We start from the raw sequence: 22,515 nt of genomic DNA, 5'->3' as shown, positions 1-22,515 counted from the left end.
TTATTCAACTGCACACAGTGTGTGGTGATTTGCATTCCTTGTGCTTGAAGCTGAGTGCTTAGGTAAAGATGAAGACAGAAAGGAGAGGAAAAAAGGAGAAGACAACCAGATAACCCATTTCTAGACTATCAGAAAAGGAAAAGAAAAATGGCATAAAGAAAGCGAGAAATTTTTATCACATGGCTAGTAGTCCAGGATACTGCTACTATTTCTATTACTATCTGGTAGAAGTAGAAAAAACAAACCCCCTTGCATATAACATACAAAACATAAATGGTAATGTCAACTCACCAAGATGAATCAGTCATGACATTCCTCCCATCAAATGAGTATATTGGGACATGAATGTTGAATTGTCCACCATTTCCATCAAATATAGATTCCCAGTTACTGAAAAGGGTTTCTCCCTGTTAAAATTTCAAAGGCACTTTTACAAACAAAAAAATCCCAAATCTACATCAAATCCTAAGTCTAACTTTATAAACTTATCTGTAAATTGAAAATTTTATCTGCTTTTAAGGACACTTGTGATTTCATCTTTCACATCAGTTTTTGCATAATGTTCCTGAACAAGCTTGTCTCATCTGTCATCTCTATGCAAATAGCTGTCTGGTCCATGCCTTTGCCTCAAAGTTGTCTCTCTCTTCTGTTGTCACTCCAAAATTTCAGCTTGATCATCCCCTGTCCTTTTCCTCCTAAGGCATTGTTTGAAAAATTGCTTATAGCTACTGTAGCTGTAGAGAAAATATAGACATAACTTGTATTGGGACTTCTGTTAAGGTCACAGTTTTGTGGAAAGTGTTGTAAACAGTCAGAGCAAAACCTTTGCATTTGGCTTCCTCTCAAACTGCTTTTGAGTTTCCCCAGTCAAAGTTGAAACAATATTGTCTTCACAAATTTCTCTCAAGGCTCTGTGTTTGCATGCACTTGAGAGCAGCATCCGTTCAACATGTTCCAAGCATCATGTGTTATTCCTGTAGGTTTCTTTGGCCGCTTGTCCTGGGAGCCAGCCAATGCTACAAAGACATGGTTTGTTTTCCTCAGTTTTAGAGTGTGTCTGTTTATGTGAGACCACAAAATGACTCATGCTCTAGATTCTCCTCTCCATTTCATTGGGGTATATCCAACATCATTCCTAAGCACAGAATTTGCATTTTTCTTAGAAATGAGAAAAATAGGCATTTTATCCTACTGTAACACTAATAGGAAGAACATAATAATTCAGTGGTTTTCTACTTCATCCCTACTTTTTTTTTTGTTTCTTGAACCTGGCTGTGAAATATGAAGCAAAGCTGTTTCTTTATAAAATGCAGTTTGGGCTGAAACTCAGTGCTGCTTCTATTTTCCAAGATTTTTGGGGAACCTACAGCCTATCCTAAGAAAACAAGTACTAAGTACCCATTTTTACCTGGAGATTGACTATTGGCAAATGGTGTCTGTCTATTTTTCTGACAACTGTGGCCAGATCTTGCAAGTGTGATGAGAGGAAGGCTCTATATGTAGATGTCAAACCGGCAAGCTGGGCCTGCCGAAAACACTGAAAATCTGCTCGCATGTCACCGGGTAGTGGGAAGTTCAAAGCCACCAGATGCAACTGGAAGAAAAAAGAAGAAATGACACCATTTAAAAAAAAGTTTATGACACAAGGAATATGTTGGAAACAAAACAGTGCCCCCTCCTCCTGCCAAGACAGAACATGTACCCTTCATAGCAGGTATGGGAGTTATTCATTCCTATAACATTACATTTCTCAGAGCCATAAGACCCTTAGCAGAAATATCAGCTTATCTTTCAACATTAAGGAAACCATGAGGATTATATACTCCTTAAAATAAAAATCTTTTAGAAGCAGTTAATATTTTCAGTCGGAAATCTTGGGAGTTCTCACATGAACAAAATCCCAAATCCTACAAACATGGAAAAAAGTAGTAAGGAGTGACTAGGTACCAGTTAAAAACACAAGAAGTATCATGCTTAAGTCAAGCAGCACAGATGCAAGAACTAATCCACATTCTTGCTTTTTTGTTTTCTTTCTGGTTTCATTTTTTAGATATGTCAGTTCCCTTGCTTTCTTTGTCTAAATATTTTAAAGCCTTTTAAATAAAGGCTGAAGTTCTAAAGTGTCTATCTAAGCTAAGCAGCACCATTAAGACTGAAAATATTGTAATGAATATTTTAATTATTCAATTGTTATACTATTGTTAGTTTAGGAGTTACTCTGTATTGCAGGTACAATCATTCAGTGAAGGGGTACTCCTAATTCAGAGTCAGGATTTGTTTTTTTCCTTTGAGATGGGAAAGGGGCTGGGATGATAAAAACAGACCTGGAGGGAACAATTTAAAATTGTGTCTGAGATGTCTGAACAAGTTAAAGAAGTGTATTTGTAAATTTCTGAGGTAAAAGCTCTGAGTTGGAAGAGCAAATATCATGACTGTCCCTTAAGATACAAATTGTCACATTAAAAAGCACAGTTCAGCAGCTGTAATACAGATCTTATACTTACTGCTGGTTTTCCATTGTTCATATTTGATATTGGTCTCAGTGCTGGAATAGACTGAAATCCCTGTTATTTGAACACAAGCAAAAAAAATATGTTAAATATCAGATTTTTAGGTGCTCAGTAATTTTTTAAATAAAAATTTAATCACACCTGGAGTCCTGCATGAAAGCAGCTTGCTCTTAATACGAGCAGAAGAACACTTGAGGAAAATCAAAACTAAAAGGGTAAGGAGGATGTGAAAACAGAAAATGTAATGGGTAGGAACACTTCTCAACCACGTTAATTGTTTCAAGAACAGCTAAGTTTTCTTCTCTAGTTATGGCAAGTATGAGTAACAAGCCACTGGCTGTAGCAGATGGGAAACTCAGTTGGTGTCAAGTGGAGACAGCAGAAAATTTCTTATATCTTTAGGTCTAGACATTTCCCCAGAGTGCTAGGTGAACTTCTCTCTGACCTACTCTAACCCTTTTCATTTGTTTCTGGCCATCTTCCTTCTCACTGCTGCTTCCTGGCACTCTCTTGCTCTTTCATTTTCTCAGCAGACCAATTAACCTGCCATCAAAAAACCCTTCTCTATTCCCTTTGTCATTTCTTGGTTTTCATCCTCCCACAATTTTTTAGGGACAGACAGCATGTTCACATGCAGGTTGGTACAATAACTTGCAGAATGGGGTCAGGTCCAAACTAAAAATTGAGGCCTTAGAGTACACCCTCTGCTGTGTACACACACTGTGGGGGAGGCTACATTCAGGTGGTGATTAAGGTAAACTGATTTCAGGACTATAACCTTTGAAAGAAAACCTGCTTTTCAGAAACCCTTTTCTGACTTTCCTTGAAGGGGATCAGGGCTTGATATGACTGATTCCAGGCTTGTGACACAGAATTCTGTGGGTTTGTGGGTTTTTGTTTGGTTATTTTTTTGTTTATTTTTTTGGTCTCTTTTGTTTTGTTTTGCGTTTTTTTTTTTGTATCTTTTTGGTTTTTGGGATTTTTTTTGTGGGCAGCTTACTTTATTCTGCTTTTTGCAAATGTTGCTTTGTCTCTGTAGTGTTTAGAATCTCAGAAGATACTGGAAACAGATGACTGTGCAAGCAAATCAATCTGCAAGTTTATGTAGTGGTAGGATGCTCATTTTGAACTGACAAATCTCGGTGGAAAATCACATTGTGCAGAGATCTGCATACAACTTCTGCCAAGTGTATCACACATCTAGACTCAGTTTTTCACTGTTCAATATTTTGTACTTACATGGCTTGATATGGCTGGAGGAGGAAGGCTGTCAGCAGGGATAGGAATTAGCTCACCAAGCTGAAAGAACCAAGAAGGAGAGTAGAACAAAAACATATCACCAGGAGCTTCTGAATTCAAAAAAAGGGGTCTTTGCACCCACACTTCTCTCCCTCTGTAAAAATATCTCCGTCACCTTCATTGTGAAGAAGGGAGTTGGAAAAGATTGGGGTGTAGTGCAATAGTACCTGCAGTTTTCTCCATCCTTTTCGAACACGGATAAAAACCTCACTGGTTTCCCTCAGATAGATTAGTGTGCCTTCTGCTACATAATGAACTTTTTCCAACATAGCCTCAATGTTTTGGAATGTTGTAACCTGTCAAATAGGAAAATGAGACATAATTCATCAGAAACACAAAACATTTTGCAAGTTAAATAGTCTCATTTGGACACATAAATATCAAGGCTTCCTCTGCAGGAAATTCTCATAAAGTGAATCTTACGTAATTTAATCCATAAAGTAATACGAATATCTTGCTACTTTGGCATACCAGCATCATCATTCTGTGGATTGTGGTAGAAAGACAGCAATTTTGTACAAATTTTGTACGGAGTGAAGATTGTTGCACTCCTACAATTTGAGTCAAAATGGCAGAGTTCAAAATAGAACTGCAGTAGTTTAAAACTGCGAAAAATTTCAGGAAAGTGCAATTTCTTTCACATTTTTTCCTAGTTTCTTCATTGTCAGAAGGCATATGAATGTTTTATAAATAATGTGGACCCTGTACTATAGATTTGTATATATATTTTTAGTCTTAGTTTTGACATAAGTAAGCTCAGACTTTCTGTCTGAGACAGTAGTTCCCAGTCTGCAACTACAGTCTTCTGTCTTGGGGCACCAGCCTTTGAACATTTGTTTCTCCCCTGAGAATTGCAATGAATGCTCTCTGCCAGCTTGAATAAGGCTTTTGGGGGTGGTTTTATCTGGCTTTTTTTCCTTTTTCTTTTTCTTTTTAGTTTTTTTTTACAGAAAGTATGAATTCTTAATTTAGAAATTACTGAGACTTCTACCTTAGATTTTTTTTCCCCCCCATGGATATCTTGGATTCAATTTTCATTCATTTCAAAAGAAAAGGGAACAAATTTGTATATATCCTCTGGCACAACAATTTTTAGATTTTCCAGGGAAATCTATAGTTTGCATCTTAAAATTATGTGGTTTATATAACATTCTACTAAATAAAAACACAAGATGGAACTGTCACTCCTCTTTCAGTGCTACCAGTGACCACCAAAAGTTTTGAAGAACATTTTCTATAGCAAACTTCCTTATTTTGGTCTCTTACCAGATTCCTGGTGGCAGGTGACCCTGGCTCTCCAGGAGGACCTGGTGGCCCAGGCATTGCTGCTGCTAAAATAAAATAAGGATACAATACATGCTGAAGGTCATATTTTTGAGAGAAAATGTGAGTGACACAAATAAAGGACTTAGTGATGGTGTCCAGGTGCAGTGGAAGTTTTAAATAGCCATAGTCGTGTCCTGAATAGCTCAAGTCAACTACAGAAAATACACTCTTAGGGTTTTTTTAGAAGCAATGATGAAACAGTCTTTTCCCTGTTTTTTGGGAGGCCAACAGATTGCAATCTGTTGTAGAAACTGCAAACGAGGAATAAAACCCACTTAAATTGACCAGAATGCTGTTCTGTTAGCTAGTGCACATGAAAGAGGAAGAGAGGAAGAACTTTTTGCTCCTGCCCATATAAGCTTTGAGGGACTCATTACATCTTTTGCTCTAAAGGCAAACAAAAATTTCCTTCGATGAAAAATTCACGTGTGTAAGCTCAGCTTGTGTTACAAAGCAAAACAGAGTTCTTCAGGGATATGAACTTGGACTTCTAAGACTGCATTCACACCAGCTGGTACCTAGTATCTGTCTACTCCAAAAGTGAATTTCTTCACCTTGAGCTGTTTTTTGGAGTAAAAACTTCTTTCTTTTAAGACAGAAAAGATTCAAAGATATGGGAGACTTAAAGCATGCATTTTGTGCAAATAATGATAATGGAATTTCAAAGCTGTTTGTAAACACAGTGACCTTATTTGTTTGGTTTTGTGAAACCCAGAGGAGAGTCAAAATCACCTTCTACAAGAGGAAGCTGTGCACTGAGGCATTTGCAAGGATACTCCAGAGCGGGTCCTTCATGCCAATGGCAAGGGAAGGAGGTCAGCTCTCATAAGCGTTTAGAGCTATTTACCTGCAGATAAGCTATTCCTCTTTCCCCATATTACAATATGTGAACTCCATACTACAGTAAGTGAACTCCATAATTACAAATAGTAATAGCTTTAAAAGAGATAACTGAATCTCAAAATAGGGAATAAATAAACATCTGTTCCGAACATTTAGTAAAATGTGTGCTGCCTAAAGAACCCTTTTACAAAGCAAAGAGGAAAATGTGTAGGAGGATGATGAAGACTAATGGCAGAGAGCATAAATGAAAGTAGAGGGATGGAATACTAATAATAATTTGTTTTGTCTGACTGGGTCTCTTAGCTAATATCCAGAAGTGCTTAATCTAAATTACACAGGAAAAGGCCTGAAGACCCTTATTTGCTTCATGGATGCTGCGGATCTGTCTGTATTGTGATGATCAGGGGCTGATTCAAATAAAGCCTGTGTTCCAATGTTGAACATATTAAAGATTTTTTCTTTCTCAAATATTATTCAGAGGATGAATAGCACTGATAGACACTAAATTAATCATATTGACTGGATGACAGATTGGAAGTCTCACCTGCTGTATAAATGAGGCTGACCAGGTTCAAGAAATATCTGCAGAGAACAAATTGAAGGAGATATGTCCTCTCCCCAAACTAGCATACTGGAAGCACAAGTCTTGTGGGAAAACAGGCTAATTGTTAGTTATCAGGAATTGAGACCTGTATTTGGTAGATCTGTCAAAACTTTAGGAAGAACAGATCTCTGTTATAACATCTCTAGTTAAAGTCTCCCTTTCTACTAGTACACCATCTTCAGCTGAGATAAAAAAAGCTCCGCTGGAGCATTATCTGGATGGATTCCCATGCTGGTCAAAGATCCTAGAGGGAGGAATCAGTCATTTTCTCAGGCATACCTGTCAAGTAATGTCAGAGGAGCCCAGGACCCCATCCACCAAAACCCAAGGCTGGACATTAACAGTATGAGGCTTGTCACTAGGAAACCTGTGGTCCAAAAGGAGTTTTAAGCACAAATGGCTTGAACTGTGACACTTGATTTCTAACCACATACTCCCTTTGATGTCACCTTGTTTGCAAAATTCCTCTCTTGATGTGACTATCTGTGGCACATTTTGCTCCTTTTCTAGCCCAGTAAGTTGAAAACCATTAAAGGCAGAGTAAGCAACCTGAAGTTTCATTTCTATTCAGCATTTGCATAGCAACTAGTTTTCAGAAGCAGTTCTCCAGCAGTCTCGTTCTAGACCTAATCTCTACTGTGGGTACTGCCTTTCCAACAGAAAATCAAAGAATCACTTGAATTGGAAAAGACCCTTAAGATCATCACCTCCACCGGTGGTACCCAGAACTGCGAAGTCTACTGCTAAATCATGTACCTAAGTGCCAAGGTTACGCTTCCAGAGATGGTGACTCAACTTCCATGGGCAACCTGCTTCAGTGGAAATCCTTTAGGTGAAAAAAAATTCCTAATACCCAATTTAAACCTCCCCTGGTACAACTTGGGTTCATTTCTTCTTGTCCTATTGCTTGTAACCTGGGAGAAGAGACTGCCCTACCTGGCTACAGCCTCCTTTCAGGCTGTCATAGACAGTGATAAGGTCCCCTCTGAGCCTTATTTCCTCCAGGCCAAACACCCCCAGCTCTCTCCGCTACTCCTCATAGGACTTGTGCTCCCAGCCCCTCCCCAGCTTTGTTCCCACTCTCTGGACACACAACAGCACCTCAGTGTTGTTCTTGTAGTGAGGGGCTCTAAACTGGACACAGGACTTGAGCTATGGCCCCACCAGTGCAGGTACAGGGACGATCCCTGCCCTGGTCCCACTGGCCACACCATTGCTGATACAGGCCAGGGCCACTGGCCTTCTTGGCCACCTGGGCACTGCTGGCTCATGTTCAACAGCTGCCAATCAGCACCCCCAGGTCCTTTTTTGCTGGGCAGCTTTCCAGACACTCTGTCCCCAGCCTGTGGGGCTGCCTGGGATTGTTATGACCCAAGGGCAGGACCTGGCACTTGGCCTGACTGACCCTCATACAATTGGCCTTGGCTCATTGGTTCAGTCTGTCCAGACCCCTCTGTAGAATGTTTCAGCTGATCAACCTTCCCACTCAGCTTGGGGGAAAACTCACTAAAATGTGCATTTGATCCCCTAGCCCAGATAATTGCCATTGGATAGGTCTGGACTCAATACTGAGCCCTGGGAAATACCCATTGTGATGGCCACTAGCTGGATTTAATTCCATTCCCCACAAAAATAGAGTTTTGTCCCAGATTTAGCCAGCTGCTCAATTTGATGGATTTTGCAAAGCTGTCAAGGTAACCTATCTCTGCTATGCAGATTTCCTCCCAGCCACAGCCACAGCAAGATCCTTCACACAGTAGCACTCCCATAGCACTAGTCAGTGAAAACTATCTGCAGAGAAATTGTCCCTTTTTTGACCTCAGTTGCAACTCCCCCCCACAGGAGAAATTGGTGAAGGGCAGGAGGAGAGAGGGGAGCAATCTGATTCAAGTATGCAGAGAGGGTGGGTGAGTCGGACAGCCTGCCAGGTGTGAAAGAATCGGGCATGTGTGGCTTGTGGACACGTGGCTGTACACTCCCATATACACTGAAAAGCTCACCTGAGCCATATATTGCAGGAGGGCCTGGTGGCCCAGGTGGTCCAGGTGGGCCAGGAGGTCCAATTTTTCCATAGCCTGGTAAACCAGGCAGGCCAGGTAACCCTGGAGGTCCTCTAGGTCCAACAATTGAGTCCCCTTTTGGCCCCTGTCAGTGACAAAAAAGTATTTTCTTGAACCTATTGGTTTCAGTGCTGCAGGGCCATCATCTCTGGTGGCAGCATTTACCAGATGCCTGCCACTACACCACCATTTAGACATGAGTCTGTATGTAATTTTCTCCAAGGAGGCATGGATATAACAGAAAACCAAAGTTTTAACTACATACTGAAATAAAGTCAAGGATTTAAATTTCAGAAAGCTTTCTGAAAATTCTCATACCTATCTCTGAGCAGGTGATACCTGCAAAACTCTCAACAGTGTTCTCAAAGTCCTGGATCTCTACTTTGTTCACACTGAGACTGCTTGCTTTGATGGGCTCAGAGAGTTTGTGGAAAACTTTAATGTCTAAGTTTGTCTGTGCAGGGTGTACTCCTCATGATGAGTGCTGCCTTCTTTCTCCTGTGATCGAATGTTAGCCCTTAACCTCTCCAGCTGCCAGACTTGCAGAATAAAAGGCTTCAACTCCCTTCATTTCCAGTTTAGCAGTGTGTCCTCAGCCTGACTGAGGAGGCCTTGTGCTCCCAGTGCTCACACCATCCTGCAGACATGGAACACCCTGGACCCTGGACAAGGAGAGCTCAGCTGTGCCATTCAGCTCCTTCCAGCCAGTAGAACAGGTTCTAAACAGGATTCTCAGTAATGTGGAGTAGAACCTGGGAGATTTTTGAGGGTGGGCTTGCTAACCTAACACTTCATCCTCAGCTGTGGCTCTCATTTGTGGTTCTTGACACAGACATGGCAATAGAGGAATGCAATGCACATATTTGATGGCAGATCCCAGGGATAAACTAGTTTCCAAATGTTTGGTGCATTTTATTCAAAGCAGCTGTGGTGCTAATTGCCAGAAGATAAAATGAAAAGGTAGACAGTGGCCGAATTTTATAGAAATGGTCCAGATGGCTACACACTCATCTTTTTGGTCATGTTTTTGGATTGCTAGGAAAATAGGATTAATTATTTAGATGGCAAATAATTTTCAAGTCAGCCTCTGACTAACTTTATATGGCCTATTTTGATATTTATGGGGTGTAAGTAGTAGCATCACAAATTATACATGCTGCTTTGATTTGTAATGCTGTTAATAACATGATCTACATACTGGTGTAGCTGTATGAGACAGCTGAGCACAACATTATGTCAGTATTTCATAGCAACGTAATTCTATGCACAACAGTGAAGTGTCTCTGTTTATACTTAATGCAATTTTCACTTAATGTAATTTTCTCCTATTCAACTAATGCTTAACATATAAGTTTTTATATAGTTCCTAGCAATCCTGATGTTTGTCTCTTTTTAGTGCCTTCTAAACTAATTCTAAGTGGGTAGTCACAAATATTCCTATTCTACAACTTGCATGACTTACAATTAATCCTGGTCTTCCAGGTGGTCCAGGAGGTCCTGTCAGAAAAAACCCTCCATTTGGTTCTCCTTTTTCTCCTTTTACACCAGTGACTCCATTGTCTCCTTTTTCACCCTTTGAAGAAAATGTATTTTAAAATATTGAGTTGAAGTGAGACCAGAACACAATGTGCTGAACTTTTAAATTCACATGAAATCTCTGAGTTTGGTAAAGGAAAGCACTGGCTTTAATTGATGTTTTTTTATAACATCACTTCTTCTGTGATATGGAATGAAAAGGAATTCTTTCTCTGTTGAGGCTGCAAAAAGGCTCACTCAGGGCAAGGGCAAGGCCAAGGGGGGTGTTAGGTGGAGGCAGAGAAAATGCCTGTGTTGCTGTTTCCTCCTATTCTGCCCAGCACAACCTTGCTCAGTGCTGTAGCTGGAGGCGAAGAGAGAGTTGGAGGAAGCATAAAAGCCTGTCTTTGTGCTTTCCTCCATCACCAAGGAAAAAGCAAAGCAAGATTGACATCGAACGGACAGCTATTTGAAAGTATGTGATGAAGTGAGCAGAGCAGGGTGGGGGTGTGTACCAGAGGAGACATCACACAAAATTGCAGACACTTGAAAAGTGACACTTGAAAAAGTACAGACACTTGTCTTCTGTTCTGCATGGCTGATTATCAGTTAGTCTGGGAAACAGATCAATAGGTAAGAAGAATCATTTAAATACTACATTTATATGTCTCTGTGCAAGATGAGCCACAGCATTTATACATTTCCCCTCATATTATTTTTTCTGTTTGTCTGCTTTCTTTTCCTTCCTTTTTTTTTTGGTCTACTTTTTCATGTTTCTGAGGAATAAACCTGTGAATAGAAGAGGCAAAGGGCAAAGCAAGAACAGCAGGTATCTGCAGACAGCTAGAGGACATGGCTCCTCCTCTGACTTTTAGTCTCTGTAGATTCCCAGTAAGCACAACTCAAAAGGTTTCTTTATTCCAGGCCATTCTGGGGAGTTGAAGGACTAGATTAAAAATGGGTTCTTGGCAGCTAAATCTGTAAAGCTACAGACATTACTCTATAAGGTCAAAGAAACCCTATCAGCTTTGCCACACACATGGGACACTTTATGCCATAGGAATAACTTGGGTGTACTCAGCCAAGCAGAAATAAAATCCTAAAACCCGGAAGCAGTAAGAGTCCTTCCAGGAGACTCTCAGCACAACACTTTTGGTAGCATCATTAAATTAAAATTTGATTCAATTTTTTTTCAGTCTCCTACTGATAAAGAGTCTTATTCACCTGAAAACATTTAAAATAATATAATATTTTTATTAACTTTTGTCACTTGAAGCAGCCAAGAGAATAATGGAACAGAGAGAGAGACCAAACAAATGACCCAAAGTATGGGCATACTTTGCTGTAAGAGCTTCCAGGAAAAGTAGTTTCCATAATTTTATTTTATTCTGTATGCTTAAAAGATAAATTACATGACATGGAAGTGATTTCCACCCCCCTTTCCCCTCACTCAGTGTCCTAGATGCCTTTTAATGGATGTATTTCACCTGAGCTGGCATGGAAACAAAAACATTCATTTAAGGCAGATATGTTAGGTAACAGTGAATTATGACTCACTCTAATACCATTGGGAAGGCAAAAATCCTGAGTAATAAAGTTTCTTTCAAAAGTAATCTTTATAGACCTCTGACAACTGCTATCTCTATACTTACAATAAACTTGCCTATGTAGCTTGAGTTTAAGAAATGAATATAATTTGTAATTGCTGTTGCCCTTATATTTCTGTATTTCACCATGCTGCATTGCTTTGAGCTTAATTTATAGTAAAGTACACTTTAAAAAAAGCTTAACAGAACTCAAACACAAATGGGATATAATTACCTTTATGCTATTAATAAAATGGCTGAAATATGATGGAGGCAGAGGTGGACCTGAAAAATGAAGAAAATACAATAAAGGACAATAATTATCTGTAATTTTCCTTTTAAAAGCACTGCTTTTGGTATTACTGGTTTAGGAGTTTAAAGGAAAACTAATTACAATAATGGCATTAACCTTTATATCAAACAGATATTTTTAGTTTGGTTTCCTAACAGTGCAAGACTTATACAGCCTATCTTGTCTGTGCCCTATCTTGTCAGTCACTCTTCCACCTTAATAACTTCTGAATCTGATTGGGATTTCAGAAAAATTAGAAGAAGGCTCAAATATGAAAAATTCCCAGTTTTCTGAAAACATAGCAGCTGGGAAGAGGAGTGAAAGAGAAGCATCCAAGTTAATCCCTTTGATAGAAGCCAAGGTAAAAGAGAAGCTTTTCATATGTTTTGCTGGTAGTGGGGTGACCCATCAGTAAATATGTGATCTTTCCTGCAAAGACAGTACCAGAGCTAATAAGAGATAGTGTTGCTGCCGCGCTGCCAATTGTATAATAACTCTTCCTTGGCATTTTTCTGCAATGAAAACCAATATATCAGATTCAATGGTTATACCACCTATGTTGTCTGCCAATGTTGGTCAGCCAAAGCTGTCAAGCCAGCACAAAAGGTTCAAAAAGCCTTCAAATATTATCTGCTTGGTATACATTTGGACCCTCCCCCCATCTCTATTTTTCAGCTTCCCATAACAGTTCAATGCCTTTCCTTCAAATGTGCTTTGATTAATTTTTGAGATCTTTGGGCCCAAACCTCTGCCAGCCATAGGCTTCATTTCCCAGAGTACCACCTCAGATAAAATTAAGTCAAGCAGGTATTGTGGGGCAGAAATGTATTCTTGTTATGGCAGCTGTTTGGATTTTATTCCAATCTTGCCAATTACAGCTGGCAGCTGTAATTAATCTGCTTGATCCTTGTGAGGGGAAGGGAAGAGACAGGTCGAATAGAATGGCAGGTATCCTTCTCAGATGCTTCTTAGTTTTAATTTCTACTCTGAGCATTATCTGAGGTCTTTCTAGGATGAGTCTAGGTCTGAATAAGATACATGAAGCCCATGTCTGTTGAGTTTTCTCTCACTTTTTGTGTTGGCTTCATATTTTTGCATGTTATCAATTAATAGACCCTTTTTTTAAGGTTGGAGAGGTGACATTTTGTGAGAAGCAAAAATAAATCCACTACATGGGCAAATACCACAGTTCAAAAATCTTTTCTGGTTCCTGGAACTCAACAAATGTAGTGGGAAGAGTTTCAGCCACCTTCCCCTCAGAAAAAGTTTTTTTTAAAAAATTCCCGTGCTTTAATCTTGCAATGACCAGCTTGTAAATTTTCCCTGTCAGTGGTTATGTGGACACCTGTGAGAACTAGAGAACTGCTTTGTGTGAAAGAATATTTTAGCAACTACATCATTAAGCAAAGACCAAACAGGAATATTTTTTAAAGCAGCAAGAGAACTGGTCTCAGTGACCATGCTTCAACTTCTTGTTGAACAAAATATTGGAGCCAGTTGATCTATTGGATAAAATGAATGAATATCTATTATTTTAGGAGAAAACTGAATTTAGTTTTCATTTTAACCAGAGTTCTTGTGTTATTTTCGCCATCCTTTACTAGCTGCAGTTTTACAGCAAAATCATAAGCACAATCCTCTCTAATCTTCTCCTTTATGAAGCACCTGAAACCATCAGATATAGGCAAGAAAATACTCCTAAGACATTAATTTGCATTCAATACAGAACCTGAAAAGGAACAGACGTATTTGTAGTGGATGAGCTAGCACAGATGAGAAAATGTTCTTATTTTATTGAAAAAGGAAAGTTTCTTGCTTCTTCTTTTGACAAGTTTATTGATGGATGCAAATTGCTAACCACTTATTTTAAGATATTGGATCAGAATAAAAATTAATGAGGGCAAGACAGGAAAATTGATTTAATTACAACAATCAGGTGTTGTCTTCAAAATAACCAAAACATCATCTTCAGTCACCAGAATTATGTCTTTGGAACAAAGAGAGAAATATCCATATAGATATAGTGGGGGGTTAATATAGTTATCACATGGAGAGAATATAGTTATTTTCAATGCATTAGAGAAAAATTACTATAAGTATGGTGTAGCGACATTAATTCAATATACTGCATTTTCTATTTCAAATGATTTCTTGCACCAATCAAAGCCTTATCTCAGTATATGAGATTTCAAAATATGTGCAGAAAATAAAGTGTTTGCAAATACAATCTTTTCAAACAGATGCATATTTCTGTAACTCTTTTAGAATTTGTAAGAATTAGCAATGTGTATCAACTTCTTGATGCAGAAAGCAAATATTTAGGTGATGAATAATTCTTATGATGCTCCTATTGCTAGTGAATTGGTATTTCCAGTGCACACAGACTCTTCATGATTCTCACAAATAAATCAGAAAATATTAAAAAAATTGTCAAAATGGCAGTTATCTATTTCCTCCTTCAGTTAGAAGTGGGATTGTCACCAACAACTGACTGTCTTGAACTCAGAATGCACAGGTGTACTACCCTGAAATGTGAAGCACTGGATTTCAGCACAATTGGCTCAGAAAGACTGACAGCAAAATGACATCTCAAGAAGTGCTCATGATGTCCTTCTAAAATGCCAAAAAATCTCCAACCAGCCACTTACATTTTGATATCTATTCTTGTGCTCAACACATTCCTAATGCTCACAAATGTGCAGTCTATCTTTTCTGAAGACATTTTGAATAAAATTCTACGCTTTGCTCTTCTGTGTGTCAGTTCATCAAGGAACACTGGTGGAAATCTCTAGGCAGGTAAGGATACAGAGATAAGTATCCAAGTATCTTGCTGAATTGTTTTCAAGTTAAACATATATTTCTCCACAGGATGTAAACGTAAATATGTAAATCACATATTAGATTTAGTATACCTGGTGGTCCTGGGGCACCTCTGTCTCCCTTTTCTCCTTTTAAGTGTGCTGAGCTGTGCAGTCCCCAGGAATCTCTGTTTACTTTAGCACCTGCCATAAAAGCATCACAAACTCAAGATAACTTGAGAAGAGCAGAGACTGTAGCAGTCACAACCAAACCATTGAAAGAGGGAGCAGATTTTTCCATATATGTGGGGCACATGGCTCCTGTCCCTCTATGCCTGTCTCACTCATGATCACTGAATGGCTGACTGACTGTCCTCTCTTATCAACCCCAACGTGTGCAAGACAATCTCTCACTCAATCTTTTACTCCACTCAATCTTTTACTCCACTTTCCCTAACCATCCAGCCTAGGACCCTCTGAACAAACCCAATTCTATTTTTCCATTTGTGAATTTCACTGGAGCAGATGCAGAAACAGTTCTTGAATATGACTGTGGCATACCACATCTTCTACTACCTCCAGATTCCCTTCCCTTCCCCTTCCCCTTCCCCTTCCCCTTCCCCTTCCCCCAGTTATACAATAGCCAAGGAAAAGCAAAAAAGCTCTTAAGTATGGAAAACTCAACCAAAAAAAGAGAACAGATTTAAGCCAAGGTGCAAGAGAAGAATTACCCACCATGGTCACTAAGAACTTCTTGATTTTCAGGATAGGGAGTGTTCACCTTCAGACAAAGAAATTGATTAAAAATTATCCATAATATTAAACAATGGAAATGCATTGTTTAATGCACACTTAGTCACTTAGTGTGACTGAAAAGCCTGGCAAGTTTGCATGCTAGTAAATATTATAACACTCTGGGATTATCTCCAGTTTGACAGGGTCTGAGCATTAGCTGATCAAGTTTTTATGAGGATTATGCTCTCTTTGACATGCAACATGCTTTCAGCAAAAGAGTAACATCATGCATTTTGGAGGCATCAGCAAATCCTACTCTCAGTTGTGCCAGTGAAGCATCAGAAAACTCATTCTCCAAGAACAATTCTGAATTTACAACACTGTGTTTGTGAGCAGGATTTGATTTTTGACTGTGAAATAACAGCTTGTGTTTATAATTCTTTTCATCAGACCAGGGCTGTGTTATGTCTGATGTTAACCTGTGCTCCAGATGCTTTGAGACCACAATGAGGAGACAGAAGCTATTCTAGTCTATCCTCTTCTGACACCAGCTACCTGTAACAATGGGCGTGCTGCCTACCTCTGTGCCTGTCTTCAAAATAGGGACAATGCAGGCACTGAAATGTGGCACAGTGCTTGGAAATCTTGGTACCTTCTAGTACTATTTGTAGGAAACTAAGCAAGTGTATGAAAAAATGGAAGTTGCTGCAGCTGGCTAATCCTATAGTATTAGCCTGCAGAAGTCTTACTCACATGGATAGCTCCATTACCTTCAGAAGTTCAGTCCCCATGAAGAAAACTGGTGGGGTTCAGTCTGTAGTTCTTTATCGACACTCATTTATGTAGGCATGAACAGCAGACTTCTTATCTATAAACTTGGATAGGTTTAGGAGATTACTCACAAATGTAGGACAAATCTATCTAGCACACTCAGGTGCATGAAGAGAGGTTTACAAGTACATGTTTCTATTTCTTGTGCGTGTAGAAGTTAGTGCTATTTTTCACACATTGTAACCTTCCTGAAAAGTGGTTATTATTATCTGAAATATGGAGAAAATAGGCTTGTTTTGTTTGAATCATTCCACAGAGAATCAGAGGAGAGTTGAGGCTGGAAGGAGGCATCTCTGGAGGCTGTCTAGCTCGAAGGAAGATCAGCTAGAGCAGGTTGTTTTAGGCCTTGTCCAGTCAGGTTCCAGAGATGAGGCTGACAAATAAATATGTGGCTATGGGCATACATTATCAATGTAGAACAATGTTATACAACTTTGGGAGTGAGAAGATTTAAAGGAGAATTTCAAAGAGGTAAAAAAATGATGTGTGGAGGTGGTAGGCCAAAACTGTAGAAGTGGCAGATTACCACAGAGAAATTACTATCATTGAATTAATTTATAGTAAAGTACACAAGCTGGGATACAACTTTCTTCAGCAGTGAGATTAGGGTGATGATGAGTATCAATGCATCTAGCATAGAGGGAGTCAAGGGCAGTTTCTCTAAAACAAGTGAAAAGGAACTGGAATGCAAATTGGAGGAGAGGGCACAGTATTATTCAAAACCATACTGTTTAACAGGAGAGTAGAACCACCACCAACCCTACACTATTCAGAGGTGGACTGTGGCTCCCAAAGACAGAGTCCTTTCCAGGTACATAGCCCACAGATTAACAGTAGCATATTGACCTAGGGAAAACTTCCAGGACTGAACTATGTTCATTGTTCATTCTAGAATGCAATTTCTGTAATTCAGTAAACAAAAATTGCACGAGGTTGTTCTGAAAATATGAAATCCATCTCCTTTCTTTTCATACTATGTGTGAAACTGCAGGTCCTTTGAAGGTAATGAAGGCTTTGTCATACTCTTTGAAAAACAGGGGCAGGTCTTCACCTGCTGCCATCCTATGTGAAAAGATTGCATTTGAGGGTCAAATAAATAACATGATCTTTCTTTTCTGATGCATTTTTCATGCCACAATGAAATACATAACAAGTCTTATTTTGGACAGGGAAATTAAAAACAGCTGAAGACATAACAACATGGGGACTGTACTTATACATCTAAAAAATATGTGTACCTGTATGCATACACATTCAGGTCCGCAGAGCAACTCCTAAACTATGGAAACACAAGCTTTGAAAGACATTAAAAGTATTAGAAAAAACAAGTAATCAAAATGCTTTAAGCAAGAGTCTGGTGTTTCTAGTTCTGTTATATATTTTATACATGGCTAAGTTTTCATCTATGGCTAAACACTTGAATATCTGTTATCCTGAAGAACAAGTAAAACACATCCCTGGTGCAAAGCAGAAGGCAGGGGAAGAAAAGCTGCAAGGTTAAGGTGTTTAGGTGTACAGCTGCTTTGGTTATGTTCTGTTGTGGCCATGCATCCTGCTAAGAGCAGATTCTGCATGTGTGACTTACTGGCATTTTGCAATGAGGCCTGGGAGGGACTGGGAAAACTGTCTATTGAAAACAGGAGGGAAATTATTTTAATGAGCAAAAGTATGATACAGCATGTAACTCACCATATAGATCTAACAGCTGTGATGAGGCTGGACACAAAACCACCACCTCCACTAGAAGAATGCCCAGCTGCCTGCCAGGTCTGTCATCATGTCCCTCTCTGTGAGGCCATGGGGACAAAACTCTTCCATGACAGTGGCCTTGGTTATGATGATTTTTTTCTTTGCACAAAACCAAGGTCACCCACAGTGAACTGTGCTGGCTGAAACCAGTTTTGATGTATCCTTTTGCAATCCTCTACTAGAGCAGCACAATTCTGCTACAAACCAGTCGCTGATCCCCAGCTGTACTTACTCCTTTGATATAAAGTATGCGTCCTGGAGGTCCAGGGGGACCTGGGGGCCCAGGCAAGCCAGGCAGGCCCTGGTAAGAGAAAGTGAAAGAAGGAAGATATTAGGCAAAAAATAAACCCCAACTACAAACTGCAACACCTCAAGCACTGCATATTGAAATTAAAATAAAGACAGTGTATCTCTCATGTGAGGAAAGTTAGGTATTCTGCACTGATCTGGGCCTCTCAAGTCTACTAAAATTCATAAATTTTCAAGTGTCAGGCCTATGCACATGCTAATTAGCAACCTGAGGAACCCTGCTAGACTGGAGGGGTGACTGCCTTTTACAAAAAATCTTTGTCAGCTCTTTATTGTGCAATTTGAAAACTTGGCACAAGGCTGTGTTCACCTTTCAGTCCACATCAATGCAACTTTCTGTATGGTGACACATGTCACCTCATCAATAATTAGAGATCCATTAGATTTTATCTTCCCTGAGCACTCCAGGAAGGACTACTAGAACAGGTAGTCTCTTTTGTTTGCTTATTTGCTTTAGCCTGTCAGCCTGATGTACTTCATCTAGTTATACTTGCTACAATAGCTTTTGTGTGGTTAAGGCAGACAACCCAGAAAGTGAACTTTAATGTTGTTTGAAGATATGGAGGAAAGGAAAATCTACTCATATTTTCTGTCAGTGGGTAGTAATTTTTCTGTCATTTTCTTCCAATTACGATTTGTCTAATTTGTCTGTTTTCACTTTGAAGGAACTGTATTTCTATTTATACTTTCCTCTAGAGGTGTAAGCCACATTAAGTACCTGGCCTTTTTGTGACTGTGGAGCTATTTAAATACTCACAAATTCTGCAAAGATACCTACCATTTCTCAGTCTCCCTGCTACTCAAATAAAGCAATATCATCTCACTTATATCTGTTGTCTAGCTAGAAAAGGCACTTGTGCCTTGCAGTTTGTGTGCCAATTTTTTTTTTTATTTTGAACAAAGTAGAACCAGAGGCTTCCTACAACAGAATCCATTTACAAAAATTTACACTGAAAATTTACAATTTCCAAAAATATCACTGAAATAAAATGACTTTATGCTAACACAGTAATATATCCTTGTGCTTTTTTTTTCAGCATTATCTTTGATGCATTGTTGCCTCACATCATCATCAGATGAAATAGCTTTAGCTGCTGTTGTGGCATAGGTACCAATTTTTGTAGCACAGATTGTCCCATGATATCAGAATAACCCCACAAATTACTCTGCTGTTCTGCAGCTTATTGTTTATGCTCAGCAGTGCTAGTTGTTGTGTGGTCCAGTCTCAATGTTTGTCATGAGACAACTTGTCTGAAATCTTTTCATGAGAACAGACTTGCAGCAATAGGATCTTGGTTCATCACTTGCCATTCCACAATTACAGGTTGTAGGTGAGCATGGATATGCTCTCATCTGTGCAGAGGTTATTATTTTGGATACATGTGCACAACAAATGCAGCAGGTAGCAGGTATTAGCGAGTATCTCCTTGTTAGTAAAGTAGATACCACTTCCCTGTGATATGCTCAAGTGTTCTTTGTACCTGGGCCAGAAAGCTCAGGGCCTGTGGGAGCATCTTCACATCATGAGAGGTCACACTGGTGGCCCAGATCAGGAAGTTCCTGATATATATATAAAAGAACTGGAATTCCAAACCCTTTGCTGTTTGTAGCTGCTATGGTGGCAGTGAATGACACACATAGCTGTTACAACTGGGAGCTGACACAACCATGTGTATCTGCAAGAACTGCCCAAATGGACCCAGAAGATGACTTTTCAATGACTGCTGCTAGACAGGAAAAGTAGCAGAAACACAATTATTTCTAGAACATTTCAGGCTTTTAGTCCCATCATCATTTGAGAGGAATCAATATAAATCAGACTTCATATTTTAACATATTTTGTTTTTCAACTAATTGAAATACAAAAAACTTACATTAAATGCTTCACCTCGATCACCTTTCACACCTCTGAGTCCATTCAGTCCTGGGCGGCCCTGAAATAAGTAGAAATAATTTAGTATGTATCAGAAGCAAGCTTTTCTATCTTTATCTTACTTGAGAGCATAATACATACTGGGCGTCCTGGGAAACCAAGTTCTCCTTTGGGTCCAGTGGGTCCTATTGGTCCCTGAACAAAAAAGAAAACGTGATTATGGCCTATTTTGTTGACCTATATTTGACTGTTTAGAATAAGAGACATAGCTTTATATCTACATTAAAAGTAAGTTTGTGACTGCCTGTAGAGGCTGCACAGAACACTCTCTCTGTTTACTCTACTGAGTGATCTCAGAAGCTGAGGACTGCATGTAACAGTCAGCTCTGGTTTGGATAAGACCACCTATGTGAAATGAAGTCTGAATTCCCAGCCCATTGTAGGGTGTGCAATTCAAAACTGACTCACTATGTATTGAAGAAAAATGAAATGCATCAGTCAGGAAAAGGAAAGGAAGTTAGAGATGCATACTTTGTTAATTTTTTTTTAAAATTTTCATTTTTTTTTTCTATTTTTTTTTAATCAGGCTCTGTGAGGAAATGTCTGTGGATCAGCCTAAGAATTCATGCAGTGCCAGGCTTCTACTTGCTTTTCACCAGCCTTGGTTTGTGATTCATGGGGCTGATAGTTGAAACAGGATCATTCCTTCTTTATACAAGTTTGACTGACTCACCAGGCTCCACAAAGTAATACAAGCCACAGCTAAAAGAGATGACAAGCAGGTTGCCTGGGAAAGGGGCTCCAGGACTATGCATGACCTATGACGGGGCATTTGCAAGCATGCAGCTTCTAGGCAGCCTGCAAATGATCAACAAAAAGCAGCAAATTTGAGGATCTACAGACTTTCAACTGCTGTCAGCTTCCTGAAACTCATGGAAACCACAGGGGTCTAGACAACCCCTTTATGTATGTGTCATCCTTTCTGGTTTCATTTCCTTTTTTCAGTCTGCTGAAATGCTGAGCTACTCCTTCTTGCATTACTTGTTAAATAATCTGTCTGTAGATCTCACACGGATACTGCTTACATGGGACAGTGGGTGTGTTTAGCCCTTCCCATGATATCATTTCAGCGAAAAGTGATATGTACATTCATGAAAAATTTATCTGATGAAGAAGACAATTTTTCTTAGCATCTTGCTGAAATTCATGGAATAATTGTTGTAAATTTATCCTACTGAAGACTGGATTAGACCTGAAATTCATAAGCAGTTACCATATGAACATATTTTAACATATTTAAACATATTTAAACATAGTTTATAATGTCAATATTGTAATCAGAATTTAAAACTCAGTAATTTCAGGTGACAACCTGAAATTGCTTGAAGGTGGTAAGACTTTTATTAATCTTCTATTTTATTTCCTGTTTGAAGGTAATTTCTGCTCATGAGATGAAAATTAATGTGTCTCAATCAGGCAAGAGATTGCTGAACTGGCAGATGTGAATTTCAATATTGTGCCTTAATATTTCAATATTCAACCCACCTTTTCATGATACCACATCCAATAATGAGGTAAAAAAAAAAAAAAAGAGTAATCCAAAACGTTGTGAAACATTTTCCTATTTCAGTCTCTGGTACCTGAGCCTTTAAAGATTATGTAAATCTGAACTTTAATCAGCAGTGAGGACTATTAGAAACAGACTTATTTTTCAGTTTAAATAAGGAGCAGTGTCTGATCCTATGCTTTAACTGGGATTTTAAATAAACATTAACAATGTGAGAGTTGACTGAGCTAGGGCCACCTTTAGTATTTTCTCAAAGTGCCAGCCCCGTCTGGCAGGTGTTAGCATCTCCCTGAGACAGAAGCCAGCAGTCACAGCTAGAAGTGAAAGAAGGAAGTGCTGAAGCCACAGGAGTCTGCTTACACAATAGAAAATTTAGTTTACAACAGTACAGTAGATTTGGGCATGTCTTGGGTTGCAATGCAAGATATAACCAAAAGTATGTATTCTATTATCAGCTTTTAAAACCAAGTGGGGCAGTGTTCTTTATGTTCCACAGCCCATCCTCCCTCCAGGGGGATATCTCCTGTTAATGGGCCATTGAGTCTCACTGCATGACTGATAAAATTACATCATCCCATTGGGAGATGCTCCACCCAGGGGGAGGAGCCAAGCATTCCT

The 22,515-nt window shown here is 39.2% G+C and overlaps 1 protein-coding gene across 3 annotated transcripts in view; it reads right to left on the bottom strand.

Moving 5' to 3' along the window:
• Positions 1 to 22,515, bottom strand: part of COL15A1 (collagen type XV alpha 1 chain) — a 116,093-nt gene that overhangs the window by 1,927 nt on the left and 91,651 nt on the right. For 2 of the 3 annotated variants that reach the window (XM_015619775.2, XM_015619776.2), the window contains 15 exons: positions 20,472 to 20,525; positions 20,332 to 20,391; positions 18,381 to 18,449; positions 17,985 to 18,026; positions 15,569 to 15,614; positions 14,948 to 15,037; positions 11,979 to 12,028; positions 10,105 to 10,215; positions 8,583 to 8,727; positions 5,076 to 5,140; positions 3,977 to 4,105; positions 3,750 to 3,809; positions 2,505 to 2,564; positions 1,409 to 1,594; positions 292 to 407 (listed from right to left, as the gene is read on the bottom strand). In XM_015619775.2, the coding sequence (XP_015475261.1) occupies positions 292 to 407; positions 1,409 to 1,594; positions 2,505 to 2,564; positions 3,750 to 3,809; positions 3,977 to 4,105; positions 5,076 to 5,140; positions 8,583 to 8,727; positions 10,105 to 10,215; positions 11,979 to 12,028; positions 14,948 to 15,037; positions 15,569 to 15,614; positions 17,985 to 18,026; positions 18,381 to 18,449; positions 20,332 to 20,391; positions 20,472 to 20,525 (1,283 nt within the window). The remainder of the gene's footprint in view (positions 1 to 291; positions 408 to 1,408; positions 1,595 to 2,504; positions 2,565 to 3,749; positions 3,810 to 3,976; positions 4,106 to 5,075; positions 5,141 to 8,582; positions 8,728 to 10,104; positions 10,216 to 11,978; positions 12,029 to 14,947; positions 15,038 to 15,568; positions 15,615 to 17,984; positions 18,027 to 18,380; positions 18,450 to 20,331; positions 20,392 to 20,471; positions 20,526 to 22,515) is intronic. The other variant, XM_015619777.2, reaches the window with a different exon arrangement.

Source organism: Parus major, chromosome 2, assembly GCF_001522545.3.
Source record: "Parus major isolate Abel chromosome 2, Parus_major1.1, whole genome shotgun sequence".
Classification (NCBI taxonomy): Eukaryota; Metazoa; Chordata; class Aves; order Passeriformes; family Paridae; genus Parus; species Parus major.
Note: the sequence above shows the minus strand (reverse complement) of the source record. Positions and strands in the feature narration are given on the sequence as shown.